This window comes from Scleropages formosus, chromosome 14 (assembly GCF_900964775.1).
Source record: "Scleropages formosus chromosome 14, fSclFor1.1, whole genome shotgun sequence".
In the NCBI taxonomy this organism is placed as follows: domain Eukaryota; kingdom Metazoa; phylum Chordata; class Actinopteri; order Osteoglossiformes; family Osteoglossidae; genus Scleropages; species Scleropages formosus.
This window is the reverse complement of record NC_041819.1, coordinates 13,194,563-13,216,362: the sequence shown is the minus strand read 5'-3', so window position 1 is coordinate 13,216,362 and position 21,800 is coordinate 13,194,563. Positions and strand designations below refer to the sequence as shown.

The 21,800-nt window shown below is 38.4% G+C and overlaps 2 protein-coding genes across 2 annotated transcripts; both read right to left on the bottom strand.

The window, feature by feature from the left end:
* Nucleotides 1-2,276: 2,276 nt before the first annotated feature.
* On the bottom strand, nucleotides 2,277-4,425 carry LOC108920045 (grancalcin-like; the record flags this gene model as incomplete). The annotated part of the gene is given in 8 exon segments (XM_029258153.1): nucleotides 2,277-2,397; nucleotides 2,518-2,576; nucleotides 2,662-2,700; nucleotides 2,703-2,767; nucleotides 2,904-3,058; nucleotides 3,736-3,784; nucleotides 3,992-4,056; nucleotides 4,384-4,425. Coding segments are annotated over 8 exon segments (501 nt in total), but the record flags the coding sequence as incomplete, so codon positions are not given.
* A 973-nt stretch (nucleotides 4,426-5,398) lies between these two features.
* LOC108919981 (interleukin-18 receptor accessory protein-like) lies at nucleotides 5,399-15,094 on the bottom strand. The gene is made up of 10 exons (XM_018728426.2): nucleotides 14,440-15,094; nucleotides 14,044-14,296; nucleotides 12,235-12,400; nucleotides 11,925-12,099; nucleotides 11,599-11,667; nucleotides 11,154-11,274; nucleotides 10,605-10,762; nucleotides 10,289-10,429; nucleotides 7,373-7,543; nucleotides 5,399-6,329 (listed from the first exon to the last, which is right to left on the bottom strand). The coding sequence occupies exons 1-10, from the start codon at nucleotides 14,519-14,521 to the stop codon at nucleotides 5,977-5,979; spliced, it is 1,689 nt and encodes a 562-aa protein (XP_018583942.1). The 5' UTR covers nucleotides 14,522-15,094; the 3' UTR covers nucleotides 5,399-5,976.
* Nucleotides 15,095-21,800: the final 6,706 nt, after the last annotated feature.

Genomic DNA, 21,800 nt, shown 5'->3' with positions numbered 1-21,800 from the left:
TGCAATATTGTGCCTAAAGCTTGACTTTAATAGTTATGCTTAACATCAGCTTGTCAAGTACTCATAACTTTAAGAAAAAAACGACATCGCATTCCAAAGTGCAGAGTAAATATCCATTGTCACAGTATATGTGTACAGTTATTTAAAACTTATTTGTGAATCTATCAACATGTGCAGAAAAATTGGTCACATATGTTCAGAAAGGGTATAAAATCAAATTTCTCTGAAGTAAGACTACATTGTTCACACGTTGCACCTTTCACGTTGGGACTGAGAGAGCAATAATAGATGACACTCCAGACAAAGCATACGCTATTGAAAAACACGACAAGCTTTGACATATTTTTCCGATGGCTTCGGTCTACTTGCTTGCCGACAACACATTTTTGCATCGTATGATTTTTCGTTTCTGAAATTATCTCGGATTAGGGGGCACACATGGAAATTAATGCCCCAGTTTGCTTTCAGGAGTACATTGCTAAAGACTGCTGTTAAATGAGATTTCATGTTTGACTGTTCATAGAATGGGGCTTGTCTGACGTGCAGCATACTTTACTTTAACATGTCTCCATGTGGGTAGAATGGGGTATACTGTGGTCCTGTGGAACTAACTCAGCAGACAGAAGAAATTGGCATTTCAAATCATGGTATGATGGCTCAATTATGATTCCAAAACTAAAATAATGCTCAAGTGAACATAGATAAACGCTATGCTCTGTGATCTAGGTAAGATTTTAAGTGGTTTCAAGACCCTGGGAATAAACACGGTTTTCTGATAGTCTGTATGCCCAAATACCTCACCCCACCACCCAGCGGATGCAATGGAGGCATTACAAGATTTTGGACTATGAAGTATTAGCATCTGCTCCTTGGTCAATATTAAACCACAACTCATGACAAATTATTAATTTGTTATTTTCAGTGCGTTGAGAGTCTGGAACCCCCTGTTGTTAATTGCATTTTATACTGTTGCCTTTGACTTAATGTTAATTTTATCATGTGCCTGCCTTGTCTTTTGGGGGCGGGCCGTCCCTGACATTTATTAACTCCGCCCATGGTGGTATACAGTATGTACACTAGGTTTACACTTTCCATACTTCTGAACGTGAACCATAAATCCTGTCCACAGAAATAGATACTGTAATGATTTGGAGACCAAATGTTGAGTACAGATGACTGTCTAAAATACATTGCTCAAACTACAAAGAAATTCTTACCACAGTCAGAATTGTGTAGAGATTAATTAGGGGGATGAATCTGTGGTTTGAATGAGTGACTTGCATGTAATGCGTGAGAATTCTCTATAAATACAAATTATACTTCATTACATACAAACGCTTACCAAAATACATAATGGATTGTACAACATCCACTAGCACGATTAATAAATAAATGTACTTACTGTTCTTGCGGGTGTAACAGAGGGTCAATTCAGCCAAATTCCTGTAGTTGAACTGAAATCAGCACATTTTTCATATCTTGTTTCTCTTAAACATTAAAAAAGTCTATAAACCAACAACTTATTAAAATGGGTTATCAAAAATACCTACTGCTCTAACTTTACACAGTTTTTGATTGAAATGACCTTTTTGGGGAAGTTTTGGGTTATTCAATATACATGATGGTATATGAGTTGTATATAAAACTTGCTTAACTAAGTATTTTACAACATATCCACTTCAATTTTGAGAAACTTCCGTATAAAATATGATGGGTCTGGTACCTGCACTGTTTATACCAATTAATGTCTGGTGTTGTTGCAAGATTTTAATAATCTTTTGAGAATGACATTATCTAAAGGTGAATCTTGGTATACATAATTATTAAAGATACAAGAGAGTTCAACTGAAATTTCTTACTCAAATATTAGATTTGCAAAGTTTTGCACATTGATTAAACTTGTGCTGTGGAAAAAAGTCACTTTTTAAAACTGGTTCGATTCACAGTTGTTTTTATGCATTTTTAAAGTTTCCACTGTCTATTTTATACAATGCAGCACTGATTTGAATGTTTCTGTTCTATATATATATATATATATCTATATATATATATATAAAAACTGTATATGAACACTTGGTTTAGGTAAGACCTTATAAGCAATTGTATAAATTAAAAGGCATACTGACTACAATCTTGAGTTTATTTTTATTATTTTGCAAGGCAAGGCATTACATTGTTTTTTGACAAGGCACACAGGTCCAATGTTAAATATTCAGACTTTGCAAAAATTTCAGCTAAGCACACAACTTCAACCGCAGAAGAATGGATGCTGCCGTTCCGAAATGCTCCTGGTCTTAGCTCCCTGGGGTTCCAGTTCTGTGGTCATGTTGCATAAATCTTCATTTCCAGGTCAGGCACAAGTGCAAGCATTCAGATTGACAACGTACATTGTATGAACTTTAGGAAATTGGAAATAATAAAGAAACAAACAAGCAAATAAGTATATAACAGTGGAGGCAAAATGACCTGAATTAGTATGAAGCTCTTAGTGTGGGATAAGAAATATTTCATACTTACATCATCATATGAAATGTTGACGTTTCCTGTTTGCATTACATCTCTCCTCCTAAAATAATCTGTACAAGAAGCCCTACATACAGCAGTGGATCATGCAAGGTGTACCGTGTAAAAAGCACGGCAAAGAAGGGTGAAATGGTATACCTGTAAGGGCTTGAAGTTTTACACAGCACAGCACGTAATATCAAAAAAGACCTTTCCTTCCCTGCTGTAATGCTTCACAATGCCAGAAATTATGTAGGGGCTGATCCTCTAGGGTGGTCAAAATAAATCAAAGAAAACCCAGTGAGCATTTTGAAAGTTATAGTCTCTCTGTAATTTGGACATGGGGGTATGATGGAAAATTAAGGGAATATAGAAAATTTCATTAAACAGTGTTGCTCGGCTCTTCCCCCATGGTGGCAAGGGCTTGGACCATCTCATTCGGTTCCATAGTTCCACTTCTGTCCTGATCAAATATCATGAAATTCCTTTTCCAGGTGCTCAAAGAAGCATAAAGTTCTTTAAATTCTTGAAATCTTATTTTCCCAGTCATATCCTTCTGAATATTTAATGTTAAGTAGAAAGAGAGCTAATATCACAACCTGAAAAAAAAAAAAAAAAACTCAATTTCTGCAATAAACTACACAGTCTTTAACAGTTGAACGTTTTTAAAAAATGGCTTCCTCATTGGTGGGAGGGGAGTGTGGTGGCATGGTGGCGCAGTGGGTTTGGCTGGGTCCTGCTCTCTGACAGGTCTGGAGTTTGAGCCCCGCTTGGGCTGCCTTGTGACAAACTTACGTCACGTCCTGGGTGTGTAGTCGTCGTCCCCCCCCCCCCCCCCGCAGCCTTACCTTACGCCCTGTGCTGCCAGGTTAGGCTCCGGCTCGCCGAGACGCCAATCGGGACGAGCGGCTTCAGCTAATGTGTGTGTGTGTGTGTGTGTGTGTGTGTGTGTGTGTGTATGTGTATAAGCCTTGTGAGAGCCTTGTCATAACAGCGGTCTTTAAACAGCCACATTGAATTTAGGATCCATGGATGTCTATATTTTCTTTAAAGGCCTAATCAACTTAAACAAAGTAAAGATTAAATAGCAAAAAATTAAAAACTATGTACTGGCTGAATGGTGAGAATGATGTGTCAGTGATGTGAGGTGTCCATCTGCCCTTTCAGTCAGGGGTCAAATAATAACATACAGTTATTAGAAGATTAAAAGGGTGCTTTATCTGAAAAGGAAGCATCCAGCATAGCAATCATTACTCTGCAGGTCTCCAAACTGAACGTTAAAGGAAAAGAGAGAATGGACAGTAAAATGGCATTTATAACTTCAGGAATCACAATGAAAAAGATGAATGTGGCATCTTAAAAGAAGATTTATGAATAATGAAAAAGACAACATACAGAAGGTAACATTTCAAATTTGGGGAATATTAAAAACAAACCTTATACATATCCACACTGCTCAAAATTTAACTCTAGATGGCACTTACAGGTGTAGCTGCCACTGAAACCAGATTGTGTCAGACACCTCTGAAGTTTATCGGCTTCAACTTCACCATCCTGAAAAACAAAACCAAAAGGCCATCATACGTGAACGCATATATCCATCAATATATGCTTCATGCTTCTATTTGTTATTTAACATAAACCATTTTGATTGCATTATTTCAGAATCACTGTAATGCAATTTTATGTAATTAAAAAAAAATTAAAATTAAATTAAAATTAAAAAAAAAAAAATAACAATTCGCTTGCACATTTTCATCAGTTATGATCCAACAGTGGATATGTGATATAAAAATAAGCTGAAGAAACTGAGTTAGACATATTATTTTATGAAGAAGCAGAAAGAAAAAAAAAAGTTATTTCCTTCAATTCAGCACTCACTTGTCCTGCTATTGATGTGAAGTAACCCCACATGGGTTCAGTAGCAGAAAAAACCCCCAAAGTTCCCAGGCAAAGGAAACATATGGAGCAATGAACAATGACAATAATTTCAGCACATAATAATAATAATAATAATAATAATAATAATAATAATAATAATATCATCATCATCCCATAATAAAATCTACAAAATATTTTATTAAAGAAACTTACATCACCATGTCTTCGATTAGCCACTGCTGTTGACTTTAAACAGTGCAAGTGTTAAACTGACAGTTTCTCAGGAATGAAGTTTCTGCAATGTTCATCTGTGGCTGGAAATTTATAGTTTCTAGAATAACTGATAAGATCTTCAGAAACAAAGCCCCATTGTCATGACTGGTAAAAAAACAAACAATGTAGTCAATAGCGATCACTATTTTCATTTAATTATTTTATAATTAGGCATTGCACACTTAAAATCAAAATGTTTTGTGATAAATACATTTTTTGCGATCAATAAACCATTTTATTATTTATCAAATTGTTACCATTAGTGTAACAATAAATCAATATAACTCTCTGAATACTGGAGTACCATGCCGGTTTTTAATAGTATATATATATATATTTATTCATTCAGGACTTTTTTGTCTTGTATAAATTTATGTCCTCTGATTTGAAACTAATTTGCAGATCGAAAAGACATAATAACCAAACCAAAACTGACAAGAAATAAAAAAATGCCCTGTTCATACTGTGAACAGGATAGAAGATATTGTTTGCTGGTGATATCATTCTGGTAATTTTATTTGAATTTTTCAAAAGAAAAAAAATTAAAAATGAAAACAAAAATAATAAAAATAAAAAAAATAAATAAATTTTTCAGATTTTTTCTTGAAGTGATACATTGTCTAATTCTGCCATTTTTTACACACATGCACGCGCACACACAAACACATGCATATTCCTGGCTTGGTTGTCAGATTTTAATAAACAATGGTCACATAGGGTAGAATAAAACATTAACAAAGAAAAAATACTGAAACTGGCAAATTATGAATGTGTTGATATGTTTTAATTTCAAGACATTTAAAAACATTCAAGTACAGGTTTGGCAATCAGTCATAAACTTTGTGCTCTCTGCATTTTGAAACCTCTTTTCTGCTGAAGATTCAGTTTTTCTACTGAAATAATTTACAGCAATTGGAACTAATGGAAAATGCAGAATATGCATTTAAAATAATAAGAAAAAAAGAAAAATTGTCAATTTGGGTGGATGTGCAGTGGTTAATTGAGGAACTGGATTTCCCCGGAAAGTTCTGAGCAAGAACATTTAGTCCCTTATAAAAGGTACTTAAAATTAATGGTCACATTAAGCAACAATTCCTGCCGGTAAACAGTGCCAAGCAACTCAATAAATTAAAAGAACTGGAAGGAGGTAGCTTTTCACTGGGATGTCAATAAATAGTAACTGTAATTCAAGTTATCTCAGAAAAATGAAAAGAACAGTGATGTACATATGAACAGATATGCACTTTGATAGCTTCCTAAAAAAAAGTTTAAAAAAATTAATTAATTAATACATAAATGAATAAAGGCTGCCATTGACATTCAGCTATGTCCGCTGGTTGAGGAAGTACAGTGGAGAACTTTAGTCTTTGGCATTGCTACCCTGAGCACCTTCCAGAACCTGGTCTCAGAGCATGTGGAATCTGCAGGGCTCCAATGGAGTGTTGGCAGGACGCGAAGAGCTGCCCTTACCAAGCGCGGCAGTGGGAGAGAGCGCAGGTGCGCTGGAGGGGTGCTGATCCAAACTAGGATCACCTTAAGATGGACATCTGCTTGCAGGGTCTTCAGCGCTGTCTCCAGTTCAAATAGGCATGGACTCATGAGGTAGCTGGCATTCAGCAGGCAGATGACCCTCTGGCTCCTCTGAATGGACCGCACCACTTCCTCTGTGTATGCTGCAGCCCAGACACAGACAATATTGTATTTCAGTCAAATAGAACAATGAACTGCATTCAAAGCTGACCAGACCAGGCAATCAAGAATAAAACTGCTGTCACCAACTCAGTCAAGTTTCCAAATGGTCAGGGGTCCTAAACACCCTGACAGAGTAAATGAGATATGAAGTACTTAAAAGGTCAGCAGGAGGTGTAATGATTAGAGTTGTAGTGGTCAATCAAAAGGTGTAGGTTCTTGATGACGTATCCACCAGCCTGGTATTGAGTCCAGATTGCTATAGTAAGTATACTCTCCTGTATAAATGGATAAATGTGTACAGCTTACTTTATAAACTTAACGTTGTGTATCACCTTGGGTGTCAGCTAAATAAATGAATGGAATGTAACAGGGTAGTGAAGGACATAAACCTACAACCTGAAGGCCTTAGGAAGTATATCTGGCAATCCCCAGACTTCAATATTATTGAACAACTGTAGGGAGATTTCTAATATGCTCTAAATACTGCATGATCCAAGAGTATTTTATAGCTGAATGATCAGCAGAAAAAGCCGTAAAATAAGAATATGTACACTCCTTTCTGGCTGCAATAAACTTTTGGAGCTGCTGTTTCTTCAAAAAGGAGGTGTTACAGACTGACAGGGTGAGCAAACATTTCGCGTTTAGCTGTTTATTTTAATTAATTAATTAATTAATTAATTAATTAAATCTGGCAAATAAAAACCAATTATGCATTAATATGTGCAGAAAAAGGCCATGTGCATGTTTGCATACAAGTTGGGTTCATGCCTTTTCTGTTTAGCAAAACATGCTATTTGGTCAGGAATGGCCACACTTTTTGCGTCAATGAAAATTGTTGTAAATCACTTTAAATAGCATCAGCTAAGTAACAGACTAAAAATAATTGATATGGTGCATGCATATATTGTAATCAGTAATCTGCGATGAGTAATTTGAGTGTACGTGTATCACCGTGCAAAGACATTTGCGATGAGTTGTGGAGTGTGTGCTTTATAGCACTAATATTTAGACATATTGGACTTACATCCACCAGGGTCCAGGTCTCTCTCAAGTAGACAGAGCTTGTATTCCCACTGCTGCTCCAGAACCCTTGGCAGGTAGCAAAGTCCCAAAGCCTCTCCTGTCACATCACCCACTTCCTCCTCTAATGATGAACTCATTGTATATGATACAAAGGCATCAAACTCCTTTCCAGCTGTAGGGAAGAAACAACATTTAATTTGGGTTAAAATGAATGAATGAATGAATGAACATTTTAAAAATGAAAAAAAATTTCAGTTATAGGTAGTTTTGCTTGAATGTAGAACATGTCTAAATGGGTGGGAAAATTAAGCTCTGGATAGTGTGAGATAGTCCAGTGTGGTCAGTACTGCAGCTTTTAAACTAGATTACATCTTGTTCAAACTAACCTGGAGAAGAGAATCAGGATATAAAGGTTTTTTGGTTATGAACAAACATTAAACTGTCATCATTTGTCGACAAGCCTACAAATTGTGGTCCAAGTATAATACTTTGCTACATTACATTCAAACGTTGCATTTTGCTTTAAAGCAACCAACCATGACAGAGTATGCAAAAATTCATTCAACAACAGATGTATATGCTGCATATGAAACATAATTATCACAACAGAACTTATTTGAGCCTACAATTTTTCCATCACAGCTCATTCATTTAGCTGCCTATAAAACTGACATGCAAATAGCAAATAGAGGATAATAGCAAATTGTGTTGGACTAATATATGAAGCTACTAGGAGCTGAGGAAGGAAATGAGTTTTGAGACCCTTCTTGGCTGCTAGATGAGATTCAGCAATTCTAAAGGAGTCAGGATGTTCGATCCATCATACTGGGACCAGTACCATTGGACTTTCAGTTTTTGATCTTTCATGAGTGGAAGAAGCAAGCAGCCAGAGGTGGAGAAGCAATCAACCCATGTGAGATACAACCACATCCTGCACCAGATGCGGAATGAGACACCAACGCCTTTCACAAATGTTGTAGAAGAAGTGTGTATTAGATTTTGTATTACTGATTTACTAGAAGGAGCAGAGCCTTAAGTCAGTTGGAGAGGATCAGTTACAGATAATTGGTCGCTTAAGTTGAAATGTCAATGAGACACACGGCAGTATACAAGTATATATCTGAGCTGGCTGTGTGTTGGCTGGGGAAAAGAATGGAAGAGCTGTGTATTTCTTGGTAGCAGTGATAATAGAGGGATAGGAGAAGCTACTCATGAAGCCAATGGAAATAGGTATAAACAGAGAAGTGTTAAGGTCCAAGTACCAAGCTCTGTGGAATACCTGTTGAGGTAGACTGAGGGACAGAGAGTGAGTATGCCAAACCATCTCCTATGATCTAGCTGGAAAGAAATGTTCTAATCATTTCAGTGAAATGCCTTTGTTACTAGGCTTTTCCAGTAAAGTAAGGAGAGAACAGTGGTTGACCACTGTCAGTTGCAGCTGAGACATTGGAAAGAATGAGAACTGAGAAGAGCAGTGTGAGCAATGGCAGTAAAAAAAAAAAATATTGTAAAGGGTGCTCTCAAAGATTATAGGAATGGGAGGAAGGAGACAGGTTGTGTAATTCTAGGATGAATTTGCTACCAGCAAATATTGCTTTAGCTGTCGTGAGACATGAGCAGCTTTGAAAGCATAAGAGAGGCAACGAGAGGGGTGTGAAGAATTAAAGAAGTAAAATAAACAGAATGATTTCATGTGTAAAAGGTAAGAAGAAATGGCATCAAACAGGGTAGGTGGTGGCTGTGTGACAGTGCACAACGTTAACCAACATCAACAACTACTTGTCCAGAGCAGGGTTGCAGCGAGCCGAAGCCTACCCAGAAACACAGGGCGCGAGGCCGAAGGAGGAGGGGACACACCCAAGACAGGACGCCAGTCCGCCACAAGGCAACCCAAACAGGACTTAAACCCCAGACCCACCACACAGCAGGCACCGGCTGAACCTGCCATGCCACCATCCCCCGTCCACAAGCTTAAAGATATTAATTTTCAAGAGAGGCTAGCACACAAGACACGGAACCTTGCCTGGTAATCCACGCACAGATTGAGGAGGTAGATGTGGAGAATTTGCTGGCAATGGCATCTATTTTAATTCCGAAGAATGAACCAAAATCCTGCATAGGGATGGTTGATAGAAGAGGTGGTGGGGTATGGGCGAGGAGAAATCAGAAAAACTATTGGAGGATTGTTGGATGCCAGCTCTAGTTTGAGAAAGAATATATTGTTTTTAGAGTTGAATGAAGAGAATGGATGGAAACAAGGAGCTCTGCGTAAACATTTATGGTTTGGGTGTTGCTGCAAGACGGAATATCCCGTGTTCATTCAGCAAACTTTACAAAAATGAACACAAAGCTTAGCAGGAATAGTTTAGCTTAAACATGCTACCCAACAGCATTCAGTATCCACATTTTAATAATTCGCCGAATTCCTTTAAATCTCTACATCACTTTTTTCTCCCAAAAAACATATTTCTATAATTTAAGAGATTGATTTGTACTTGATATGTCGTAGTGTAACCCCATTGTTTTTGACTGGTCTATCAGTCCCTCAATTTTCTCTCCTCAATTGCAGTTGGAATTGTATTTTAAATACTGACTATAAGTATGTTTTTAAGATAGAAGGACACTCTAGAAGATATTACTAGGAATATAGATTTATTTTTATTCATTAGCAGGTGCCTTTATCCAAAATGAAATACTTTGAATTCGTCCTCAGGCCAGTGCAAGTGGCTGTGACCTATCAGAACAGTCACTAACTGTGAAATGTGAGCAAAAAGTGCATCGTTTTTATTATCCAATACAATAATCATATCATTCTAGCAATTACTAAAGTTACGCAATGGCATCTGAGTTAAATCTTGTGTGTGGAGCGCATGACCAACACCTTCAAACAATGTATTAAAGCTTTTGAGCCACTCGCCTGCTGTGGATACTTGAAAAGGTAGATACGCTCTGCAGAGCAGGAAGATCTCCATTCGGTACAGCTGCACCACAACACTGGCCCCAGTCACAAGTATCAGGACCACAACTGGGGCAATAATGACCTCCAGGCGTTGAAGTGCTAAAAAATAACCCAGGCAGAATTCCGTGAGCATTATTTCTTTATAATTTAGCAACATTATATAATCTGAAAAGACAAGATAAAAATGTTTTTCAGTAAAACACACTGATTACCGAGGATTACTGCATTTTATAGTGTAATGCAAAAGTGTGTACAGCACGCCAGACTTCTGTACCTTCAGGCCTTCTTGTCAGTCTCAGTGTAGAGGTTACATTGCCTCTGGAATTCTGAGCAAAGCAGGTGAAGGAAGCAGCTAGGTGCCTTATGTTCACCTGCTGAAGGCGAGCAGTCTGAGTGATGGTCTTCTCTCCAAAGCTTTTATGGTCCTCATGGCTGGAAGCAGATCAGAGTACAGTGTTCATAAAAACACTACGCACAATGACAGTGAACTTGGGAGTGTGAGTTATTCATATAAACGCAATTCACAATGATGATGAACTTCGACCCATATCTAGGGATGGTGTTCATATGAAGAGGAACCATAGTGAAAGTGAACTTGAACCCATTCTGTAGTGTCATGTTCAACCTTTCTAAACCAGAACCTTTTCACAGCTTTGCAGTAAGTTGTGAGCAAGAAGGTTTTTTTTGTTTTAGTTTTTTTTTTTTTTTTTCCCTCTCAAGCTTATAAACACATTACTAAAGTTTTAATATTGTGGGAAAGCAATGACACTGGTTCCTCAATGACACACACGTACACCCCGACATGTACACACAAATGGCTCACCAGTAATCCATTTCCAGCTCTTCCTCACTGCCATTATGGTAACTGATTAACCATTTAATCACAGGCTTGAATTCCCTTTGAAATGCAAACTGGACCTTACATGTCAGTATTTTCGGTTTTCCTACAATGGAAAGTACAGTGTCATGTAAAACCTGTTAATTTCTCTTTTCAGTGCAATTTGTACAATACATTAGCGATTTCAACAGTGCAGTGAAATAATCATATGACAACAGTCTCATACTGATTATTTCATAATGTATATTTCTAAGGGTTTACAGTATATGGGTTATACACAACTACAGGATATTTAGATTAAAAAAAACTGAAGAAAACAGAAAACAATGGATGACTACCCGAGTTCAAGATCTCATCAGTACCTATCAGATATATTATTGTATTTTTTTGTTTGACAGAGTTTACTTTGTATGGATCACGAGTACTTTACCAAGCTCTGCTTCTTCGATGCAGTTTTTATATGGATAAAGAATTTGGGGTAGGAGCTCTCGTTCCTCTGCTGTTGAGGCAAAACTCAAATTAGAATGGGACAAAGTTTCCATTCTATATACATCTATAATAAAAATCTGTGTAGAATTATTTGATGGCTTTCCATGTCACAAAACACTGTGAATTGCGCTTTTCATTCATTGCCTTTCTTATTTAATTAATCTTAAAAGATTAATTTAAAATGTAAATATTGTTGCTACAAGTTATTGAATTTATTGACACTTGTTTGGCAAAAGTAATGCCAGTAAATTAAATCCCATCACCTACCAACAACAGCAACTTCGACTAATCTGCGCACAGTCCAAGTAATCCCATCCGTATAATTAAAATCACAGGTGAACACTGCTTTATCTGAAAGGTACACTGTCTTCAGGAGAAGAACGGTGCCAGTGATCTTCAGGTCTCGTCCTACCAGTAACAAATCCTTAGCAGATCTGTCTCCCTGGACACAAAACATATAAAGAAAAACAAAAGACAGACAGACAGACAACAACAACAATATTATTATCTTCATCATCAAAAATATCATTTTCATTAATCTTTCATCAGTTCTTTATACCAGATCATGTCCACTTACCTTGTACCACGTTACCACCTCTGGAGGAGAAGTATAGCAACTCACACCAGGACATGAGATGCGACCACCTTTCCCTGTTATAAATGTCACCTGACTGTCCCCATGATCCTTGCAGCCTGTTCCATTCCTTGGAATCACATCCAAGCGGAAATGTAACCTCTCCTTCCTGTGTCCAAACATCATATGCATTCAGTTTAATCAAATGGAATGTAAGGTTTGCTGAAAACCAAATAACTTTGTATCACTAGACTAATATGCATCAATGATCAATTGAAACCTTTTTGCAAGTTGTATTTTCTCTTAGATGTACGTCGCTTTGGAGAAAAGATTCTGCTACATGAATAAATGTAAATGTAAATTTAATTGCGAGAACTGTAGTACTGAGATGTTTTTGATGGCAAAAGTCAGTCGGAATTAGTTTCTTAAATATTTGTTATGACTTACAAATCTGTTTAACTTCAGTTAACTTGTTTTCAATGGCCTGTTTTACTGCTCTTTAGTATATTCTCTTCATGGATGTATGATCACCAACTCAACCTCTCCAAAACAGAGATTCTTTATCTCCCAGCTGGCCTGTCCTCCTGTCACGACCTCTCAGTCAAACTGGACAACTCACTCATTTCGCCTAGCTCCTTTGCTAAGAGTCTGGGAGTAACGATTGATGCGAGTCTGTCATTCTCTCAACGTATCGAAGCCACAACCTGGTCCTGCAGATACATCCTGCATAACATTCGTAGGATCCGTCTCTACCTCACTACTGACTCTGCCCAACTACTTCTCCAGGCCATGGTGACTTCCCATCTGGACTACTGCAACTCTCTTCTGTGTGGCCTTCCTGCTAATGTCATCAAACCTCTGCAGCTTCTACAGAATGCTTCTGCACGAGTTGTATTCGATTTGCTAGCGCCCATGTATCTCCTCTACTCATCTCTCTGCACTAGCTTCCTATAGCTGCCTGAATCAAATTCAAAACCCTGGTTACTGTGTACAAATGCATCAGTAGAACTGCTCCCGGCTATTTACAGGACTTGATCAATCGGTACACCCCAGCCAGGCCCCTTCGCTCATCTACTTCTGCTCGCTTGGTGGTCTCGCGCATGAAAGGCAAAGTTCGGAGGTTCTCGGTTCTGGGTCCGTTGTGGTGGAATGACCTTCCCCTGTCACTCAGAACTGCAGAAACTCTGTCTGTTTTCAAGAAGGGTCTGAAAACCCACCTTTTCCAGACGCACTTCGCCCAAGATCTCTCCAGCTCATCTATGGTGTAACTGTTCACACATTGTAACTCCAGAAGCATCCCCAGATACAACCTTTATTTGGCCATTACTCTGGTATTGTACTGCTCATTTGAGTATCTTATAAGATTTAATAAAAATAAAAATAAAAAAAATTTTCAGAAATTGGTGTGGGTATCAGGACTTGTCTATCCTGTGTCTTATGCACCTACTTGAATGATGAACCTCAGTGCAGCAAGTGGTAGGGAACAAACTAGATTTGCTTGAGACTTTCATGTCTGCAGCTATGTCTCCTTCTCTTAATGTAATGCATAAATTGTACTTTTGCTGAGATGTACATCGCTTTGGACAAAAGCATCTGCTAAATGAATAAATGTAAATGTAAATGTAAATGTAAATTCTAACATCACTGTAATAAATACTGGATATTGGCACAGTCATAAAACTGGAAAGTTATGTGTTAAGGGCATTGGGTCTTGGAAAGCACACAGCAAATTACTAGGTGACTAGCATAAAAACTGATCATTATTACATTTTCTTTGCAGTTAAAATCAAGGGATTTTAAGCAATGACTCACCCACTGTAACATAAATAATCTCCAGCATGCTTTTCTTCAACATTAGTGAACTTAAGAAAGTTTCCTTGTTGTACAATGCTTTCGCTATCTATGGGAAGGACTCCTACACCATCATATCTCAACCAGGTGATACTTTTCTCCAAGCTCTCTGACAGGTTGAACAGATGAGAATGATAGGGAGAAGCGCATTGCATTATAAACTTCTCCCCAGCCAAAGCTTTATATCCATATATATGAAGCTGGGAAGAAACATCTGCAACAAGATTTGAGATCATTTGAAGTAAATTAAATAAAGCTGAGATTATATGACAAATACAGTAGGAACAACAACAACAAAAACAACAGCAATAATGTCATCATGAGTATAATTTTAATACTGTAATAATAAAAAAGTACCTTTGTCTTTCTGAAATCCATACAGGTATTCTGCCAGAAAAACTAATAAATTCACAGCAACCAAGAAAAGGTCACAGTACATCTTCAGCACAACATGGTCTCTTCACTTTGATGTCAGTGATGTGAAAAAGTATTTACCAATCAGCTGCAGTGTCCTAAAAACAAAATTAATGGATAAAATTTTACTGTACCAGTAGTGAGCTTACATGAACTTCCTGAAAGTAAGAGAAATACATTCGAAATGCGCATTATTGTCATGGTTGATTTTCAACAGCCCAACAAACAGAAGATACAATCTCGACCAAAGTCTACTTCCCCGTTTAGCTGTTTTCCGCTTGGAGACTAACGTCAAATGAACCGTTACAAGGGTTTCCTGTGTTAGGCAAAACCATTTTTTCTCTTCCTTTTTTTGCTTTCACTTTATTGCTTTTGTCTTAGTATTTCTCTCATGACAGAGTTCACGGTGAAGCTATTTTTTGCTGAGAAAAAGTCAGTGAAAAGTGCTGATAAAGAAAAGAAAGAGAAACACAGAGAGGACCCAGATGTCACAGTACTTGTACACATCATGCACCCCAGTAACAAAGAGCAGACTAAAAATAGCAAATAAGTAAGATGTACTTTTTCCAGCAGCTCATACTTTAAACATGAAGTCTGAGGCCATATTTCTTTCACCTTTACTTTTACTTGAGTATGTGAAGCTGAAGTCCTTAAACTGCAAAAAAGTATAGTGCTAAGTTAAAAGTTATGTTCAGAAAAATGTTTAATTATGCTGAGTTTCAATCTTGCATATAAAAGCCTGGCCTCCTTGATCAAAAATGCTAAGTTGCATTTAATATGACAAATAATGGCTCAGAATAACAGTATTTTTATAGGACAAATAAGCAATGTAGTTTCACTGAATTATGGAATATTGAAAATATGCCATAGATAAGGCTATGGCTTTAATAATTTTGAAAACAGTTTTGTGTTTATAAAATAAACAGATTCGATATCATTTTATTCATATACAATATACTTCACAAGATTTCACCATGGAGAATAAGGTGTGTGGGCTAATAACCTTACATAGAATTCATTGGCAGTCACTTTGGAGAAAAGCATCTACTAAATAAATAAGTGTAAATGTAAATATTGGTTCATGTTGGTATGTGACAATTCACAAAAAAAGCTGCATAAATCCAGTTTACAATGTACTTGACACAATTAAAAGACAATGCCAAAAAGTGTTTTTTGCAGCAAAGGAATATACAAGGAGTGTGCCCAACACCAGAGCAAACATTTGCCATTTCTTCTCTCACTTCTCAGGTATACATATGACCACACTTCTACTACACGACCCTACTTATACCTTATATATTAACTGAAAGATTTATCTTGCTTGTCTGATAGTGTTTTTTTCCAGACATACCTTAAGAAATGGCATAACAAAGAAAGGTCAGATGCCTTATGAGGAACTTACTATAAGAGAACTGCTTTAACAGTGAAGAGAAATGTAGAAATGAACTGAAAGGATGTTTGTGTCTTTGATGAAAATTTGTAACATGAATGTTTGTGACTTCAAGAGGAGTATGGATAGAGGTAAAAAGAGAAGACACCTCCTGAGGCAGGGGCAGATTGGTGAGTACTTCTAGAAGGAGGCAGTTCCTTTAAAGCGGAGAACTGTGTGCACTCTATCTTTTGGTAGAGTTCCCTTTCTCTGTGTCCTAATGGTTGCTGATCTGGGTGGAAGTGTGCCTTCTTGAGCTAACATCATTTACATCACGTTCATTCATGTTGGTGACGCTTTTCTCCACTGTGACATCTGAGGCTGTCGCCAGGGAATATGACACTTTGTACTTCCTTCACTTGCGTATTTTCAAAAATTTCTGGTTCTTGCAGGCTGTCTATCCACATCCAGCTGCTTTTTAGCAGTAAAACACACCAAAACCAAGCAAGAGTGTTGCCCTGTATTAATGGAAATTGATTCCAGTTTTACACTTCATCTCTGGTGTTGAGCAATCAAGAGCAAGTTGAGGAACATTCCATATATTTATAGAATAAATCGAATGGCATTTTTACATTCTGTAATCTGAAAGTAGTTTGAATTTCAATTTTTAATATTTTTAATTTGAATAATGTCTTACAGTGTGTTTTGCTCATTTACTGTAGCTACACGCAAGACCTTTACAGAACCTACCCAGTCAATTAATCAAGGTATATCTCTATTATTGCCATTTTATGGATATTACATATAACAAAGCAAACTAAAAATGACCAAATGCTGATGAACTTAGCATATGCTAAACAATAAGATTTTAATAGAAGGTTTTGGAAATTATTGATTTTTTATTTTTAGTCATTTTAAAATAGTGCCAATTTTAATGTTGTTTCAGGATATTAAAAGATAATAAATTAAAGCATGTAGGGTATACGCTCCCTTACACACTGTTCCTGAGATAGACATTAAATGTCATTAACTACTTCTTCATATTCTGTGTCACACTTATATACATCTGCTAAACTAAAAAGATAATAAATAAATAAGTAAGTAAATAAATAAATAAATATGCAACTTAAATGAGAAAAAGAAAAAAACAACAAAAAAAAAAAAAACATTTATCATTTAACCACATCCTGCTTTACGGATTTCTGCTCCTTTTAGTAATTGCAAGGATGCTCCTTCGTGTCACGCTGAAAACTTTCCGTTAGACTTTAAAGTACTTCTTTGTGGTAAAAATGACACGTTCACAAGCAGGGAAAACATTAGACCTTTATCATACAGAAAGAAAGTCATGGTACGTTCTCAAATGTCCCCTTTATTCCGTTATTTACTTTTTTCCATTACATACTATTTGCAAAAGTATTTACTTACTGTGTCTGTCTGACAAACTGCCTTTTTGCTTTTGGCGTAGAAGTTCACCAGGCATTACACATGGCGCTTTTGACCTGCTGCCACGTTCACAGTAGATGCTGAGGTGCTGTCAGGAGGAGAAGGAAGAGCTCTGTGTGCACGTGTACAAGCTTGCTTTTTAGTACACTTCTGGGGTTCCTACAACACAGGATGTAAATTTTTTTCTCCTTTTTTCTTTCTGCTTCTCGCTCTGAATCCTCTGCAAATTTCCATGAATATAGTACGTGTTTTTGAGAGGAGCAGCTCTGACCAAAGCCTCAGACTCACGATACAGATCTCAGGAAGCGAAGAGCACCAAAAGCATCACAATCGGGGTATCTGATGACACCATCACTTCTGTGTCTTTTTGACACTGCGTCACAGGTACACATGGACATGTGCCAGGGTAATGGAACATTCATTTGTGAAAGGCTTTGCATCCAAAGTGACTTTCACAAGTTTACACAATGCTACCCTCTTTTCCATTTGCTGATAACTGAAAAAAACTGAAATAATGCAGTCATCCAGTCTTTAATGTGTACATCAATCAATGTTTATTTTGCTTTGAATTTGCGTCAACATATTTTAGTTTTACATCTTTTCCCCAATAATCTCTATTATACTACTATAATATCAATAAGAACAGACGGTGGTAGAATCCAGTCAAACAACACAAACCTTGCTGCCATTTTTGGTAAAATAAAGTAAAAATGATTTGATAAAGTAAGTACAACATGAAGGACACAGACTGAATGATTTCAGTAAAGCCAGAATATCATGTACAGTACCATTGATTAACAGGTACAACAATTACAAAGAATCCCTAGTTTCATCATTTTTCCTCAGGAAGTACTTTGTTATATCAAAACAGGAAACATACCTTCTGAACAGCTAGTTATTGTTTTCACTTTGTAGCCTTTGAAAGCTAGTCGCATTGATGTGTTCTTCACAAATGTCACAAACCACACATCCAAACTCTGTTTTCAGGGACAACAGTGGCCTCTGAACAACAAAAAAAAAAACTACAGTTTATCAAAGATGTGTACTGTGTAATAGACAGGTTTCCAAAAGGATCATATTTCCCTAATAAAAGTACACAGATTTTTTCAGGCCTGGCAAAAATTGTGAAAAATATATTGGGAAAAAATATGAGGACGAAATAAAAAAGCCACTGGAATGGAAATTAAAGTGAGAATATTGTGAAAAAAATCTTACAATTTTTTTTTAATATGCCTCAGTCTCAGCCATTGTATAGAATGAAAAAAAAACACAATCTTCCACATAACGAAGAGAAATTGTTCTTATGTTTATTTGTAGATGATTCTATGATGAAACTTTGCTCCCCAGTAAAGATGGCAAGCGAAGGAGTGATGTTTAATATTGATCTGCTTGACATACACATTACATATATTATAGAACATTCTATGTACAAACATATACATTGTAAAGGTTTTTCGCTATCTCTGTGGATGTAAGTGGTTACCATTAACTATGGAGTATATATAAAATAAAGAATGCAGAACATAATGAGTTCCAAGATAAACACTTTTCCAGGTAAAATCAGGGAAATTTCTCATTTATCATGTTCATAACATTGAAACATGATTTGCTGGAATTTTTCATCAATGATCCCCCCCAGTGCCACACAACTTTTAGTTTATTGGTTGAAATGGCAACCGACTGCTAAACCATGAGCTAGCAATACATATTAATAAATGAGGACACATGGATATGGTAAAATATCTAACATAGATTGTAAGCATTGTAGCATAATAAGAGACCATCCTTGACACGAAAGTGTAAATAAGCAACCACTCCACAAAAACACCTAAAGCCACACAGCTAGTGGTGCTTTCACACTAAATGGCTTTGGCAAAGAAAAAAGTATCTATACATTGGCTTGAATGAGCCACGATAACTCACCAAACCAAAAACAGAGGCAGATTGGCTAATAAAAAAAAAAATTAAAAGTAAAACTAAAAACAAAAAGCAAATGGTAAACAAACTAGTAAAATATATGCTAAAACTCTGTCAAGGAATATTTTCTGTAAATGTGTGCATAACTGTGTACTCTTGCGTGTAGGTGCAAGTGAGAGTGTATCGTATCTTGTTGTACTATATTATAAGGGGCTTCTCTGGATGGATGGATGGATGGATGGGTTTTTTTTTTTTTTTTTGCATTTCTTAAGAGTCAGCAGATGGTTTATGGTGATTACAGTCAGGAGATGGTTTATGGTGATTTGGAAAACTTCACAAATGAATATACATGCTGGCAAAAACCTCCATGGAAGAAGTAAGCAGGAGAAGGTTTACCCTGCTTGGAATAGGGTCACCGGAACCTACCCCTGGAGCCAGGCCTGGGGGTAATGTTCCTAGGCGAGTGCCTGGTGGCCGGGCAGTTCACGTAACCCATCTAGGCTCAGCCTGAAAAGGCAACATAGGGAGGCCATGTGGGCCCATCACCCGCAAGGTCCAACATGGGGGTTGGGTGCAATGTATACCAAGCGGCAGGAGCGGGAAGGGTTGCGTATGGCATTGCGGCCCCTCGCAACAGAAACTGGCTCTTGGCACGTGGAATGTAACCTTACTGGGGGGAAGGAGCCGGAACTGGTGCAAGAGGTTGAGCGATACCAACTAGATATAGTTGGGCTCACCTCCACTTACAGTGTTGGCTCTGGAACCAAACTCCTCAATAGGGGGTGGTCTCTCTCCTACTCAGGAGTTGCACAGGGTGAGAGGTGCCGAGCGGGTGTGGGGATACTCACAAGCCCCCGCCTGGCTACCATACAGCTGAAGTTTATGCCGGTGGTTGAGAGGGTTGCCTCAATGCAACTTGAGGTCACAGAGAGAAAAACTTTGACTGTTGTGTGTGCTTATGCACCAAACAGCAGTTCAGAGTATTCAACCTTCTTGGAGAGGGTGGGTCCTACAGACTCCCTAATCCTGCTGGGGGACTTCAATGCTCAAGTTGGCAATGACTGGGAAATCTGGCGGGGGGTGACTGGGAAGAGTGGCTTGCCCAATCTGAACCCAAATGGTGAAATGTTATTGGACTTCTGTGCTAGTCATGGTTTGTCCATAACAAACACTATGTTCGAACACAAGGATGCTCATAAGTGTACTTAGTACCAGAGCTCCATGGGCCAAAGGTCAATGATCGACTTTGTAGTTGTTTCATCTGACTTGAGGCCACATGTTCTGGACACTCAGGTGAAGAGCTGTCAACTGATCACCATCTGGTGGTGAGTTGGATCAGATGGAGGGGAAAACTGATGGGCAGATGTGGTAGACCCAAACGTTTAGTGAGGGTGTGCTGGGAACGACTGTCGGAGGACCTTGTCCGGAATGATTTTAACTTGCACCTCCAGGAGAGCTTCTCCCATGTCCTGGAGGAGGTAGGGGACATGGAGTCTGAATGGACCCTGTTCGAAACCTTCACTGTGGAAGCAGCCAGGCACAGCTGTGGCCAAAAGCTTATTGGTGCCCGTCATGGCGGCAACCCGAGAACTTGCTGGTGGACACCAGTGGTGAGGGAAGCCATCAAGCTGAAGAAGGAGGCCTTTAGAGCCTGGTTGGCTCCGGGGACTCCTGACCCAGCAGACAGGTACCGGCAGGCAAAAAAGGCAGCAGCGGCTGCGGTGGGAGGAGTTTGGAGAGACTATGGAAAATGATTATCGGTCAGCTTCAAAGAGGTTCTAGAGAACCCTCTGGCAGCTCAGGAGGGGTCGGAGGAGTTTCGCTCAGGCTGTGCTCGGCAAGAGTGGAGAAACTCTGACCTCTGATGAGGACATTGATGGGAGGTGGAAGGAGAACTTTGAGGAACTCTTAAACCCGAGACATATGCCACCCTTACAGGAGTCAGGGCCAGAGGCTTCCGGGCTGTCAGAGTCTATTTCCCTGGTGGAAGTTACTGAGGTAGTTGGCAAGCTCCACGGTGACAAAGCACCGGGTTGGATGAGATTCGCCCAGAACTGCTTAAGGCCCTGGATGTTGTAGGGCTGTCATGGGTGACACTCCTCTGCAATGTTGCATGGACCTCAGGGACAGTGCCTTCGGATTGGCAAACTGGGGTGGTGGTCCCTATCTTTAAGAAAGGGGACTGGAAAGTGTGTGCCAACTATCGGGGTATCACACTTCTCAGCCTCCCTAGGAAAGTCTATGCCAGGGTGCTGAAAAGGAGGCTCTGGCCGATAGTTGAACCTCAGATTGAAGAGGAACAATGCAGATTCTGTTCTGGCTGTGGAACAGTGGAGCAGCTTTTTACCCTCTCACAGATAACTGAATGGGCAAGGGAGTTCGCTAATCCAGTCTACATGTGTTTTGTGGACTTGGAGAAGGCCTAAGACCGTGTTCCCTGGGAAATTCTGTGGGAGGTGCTTAGGAAGTATGGGGTACTGGGGCCACTACTGCGGGCCATTCGGTCTCTGTACAAATGGAGCGAAAGCTGTGTCCACATTTCGGCATTAAATCAAACCCGTTCAGTGTGGGTGTT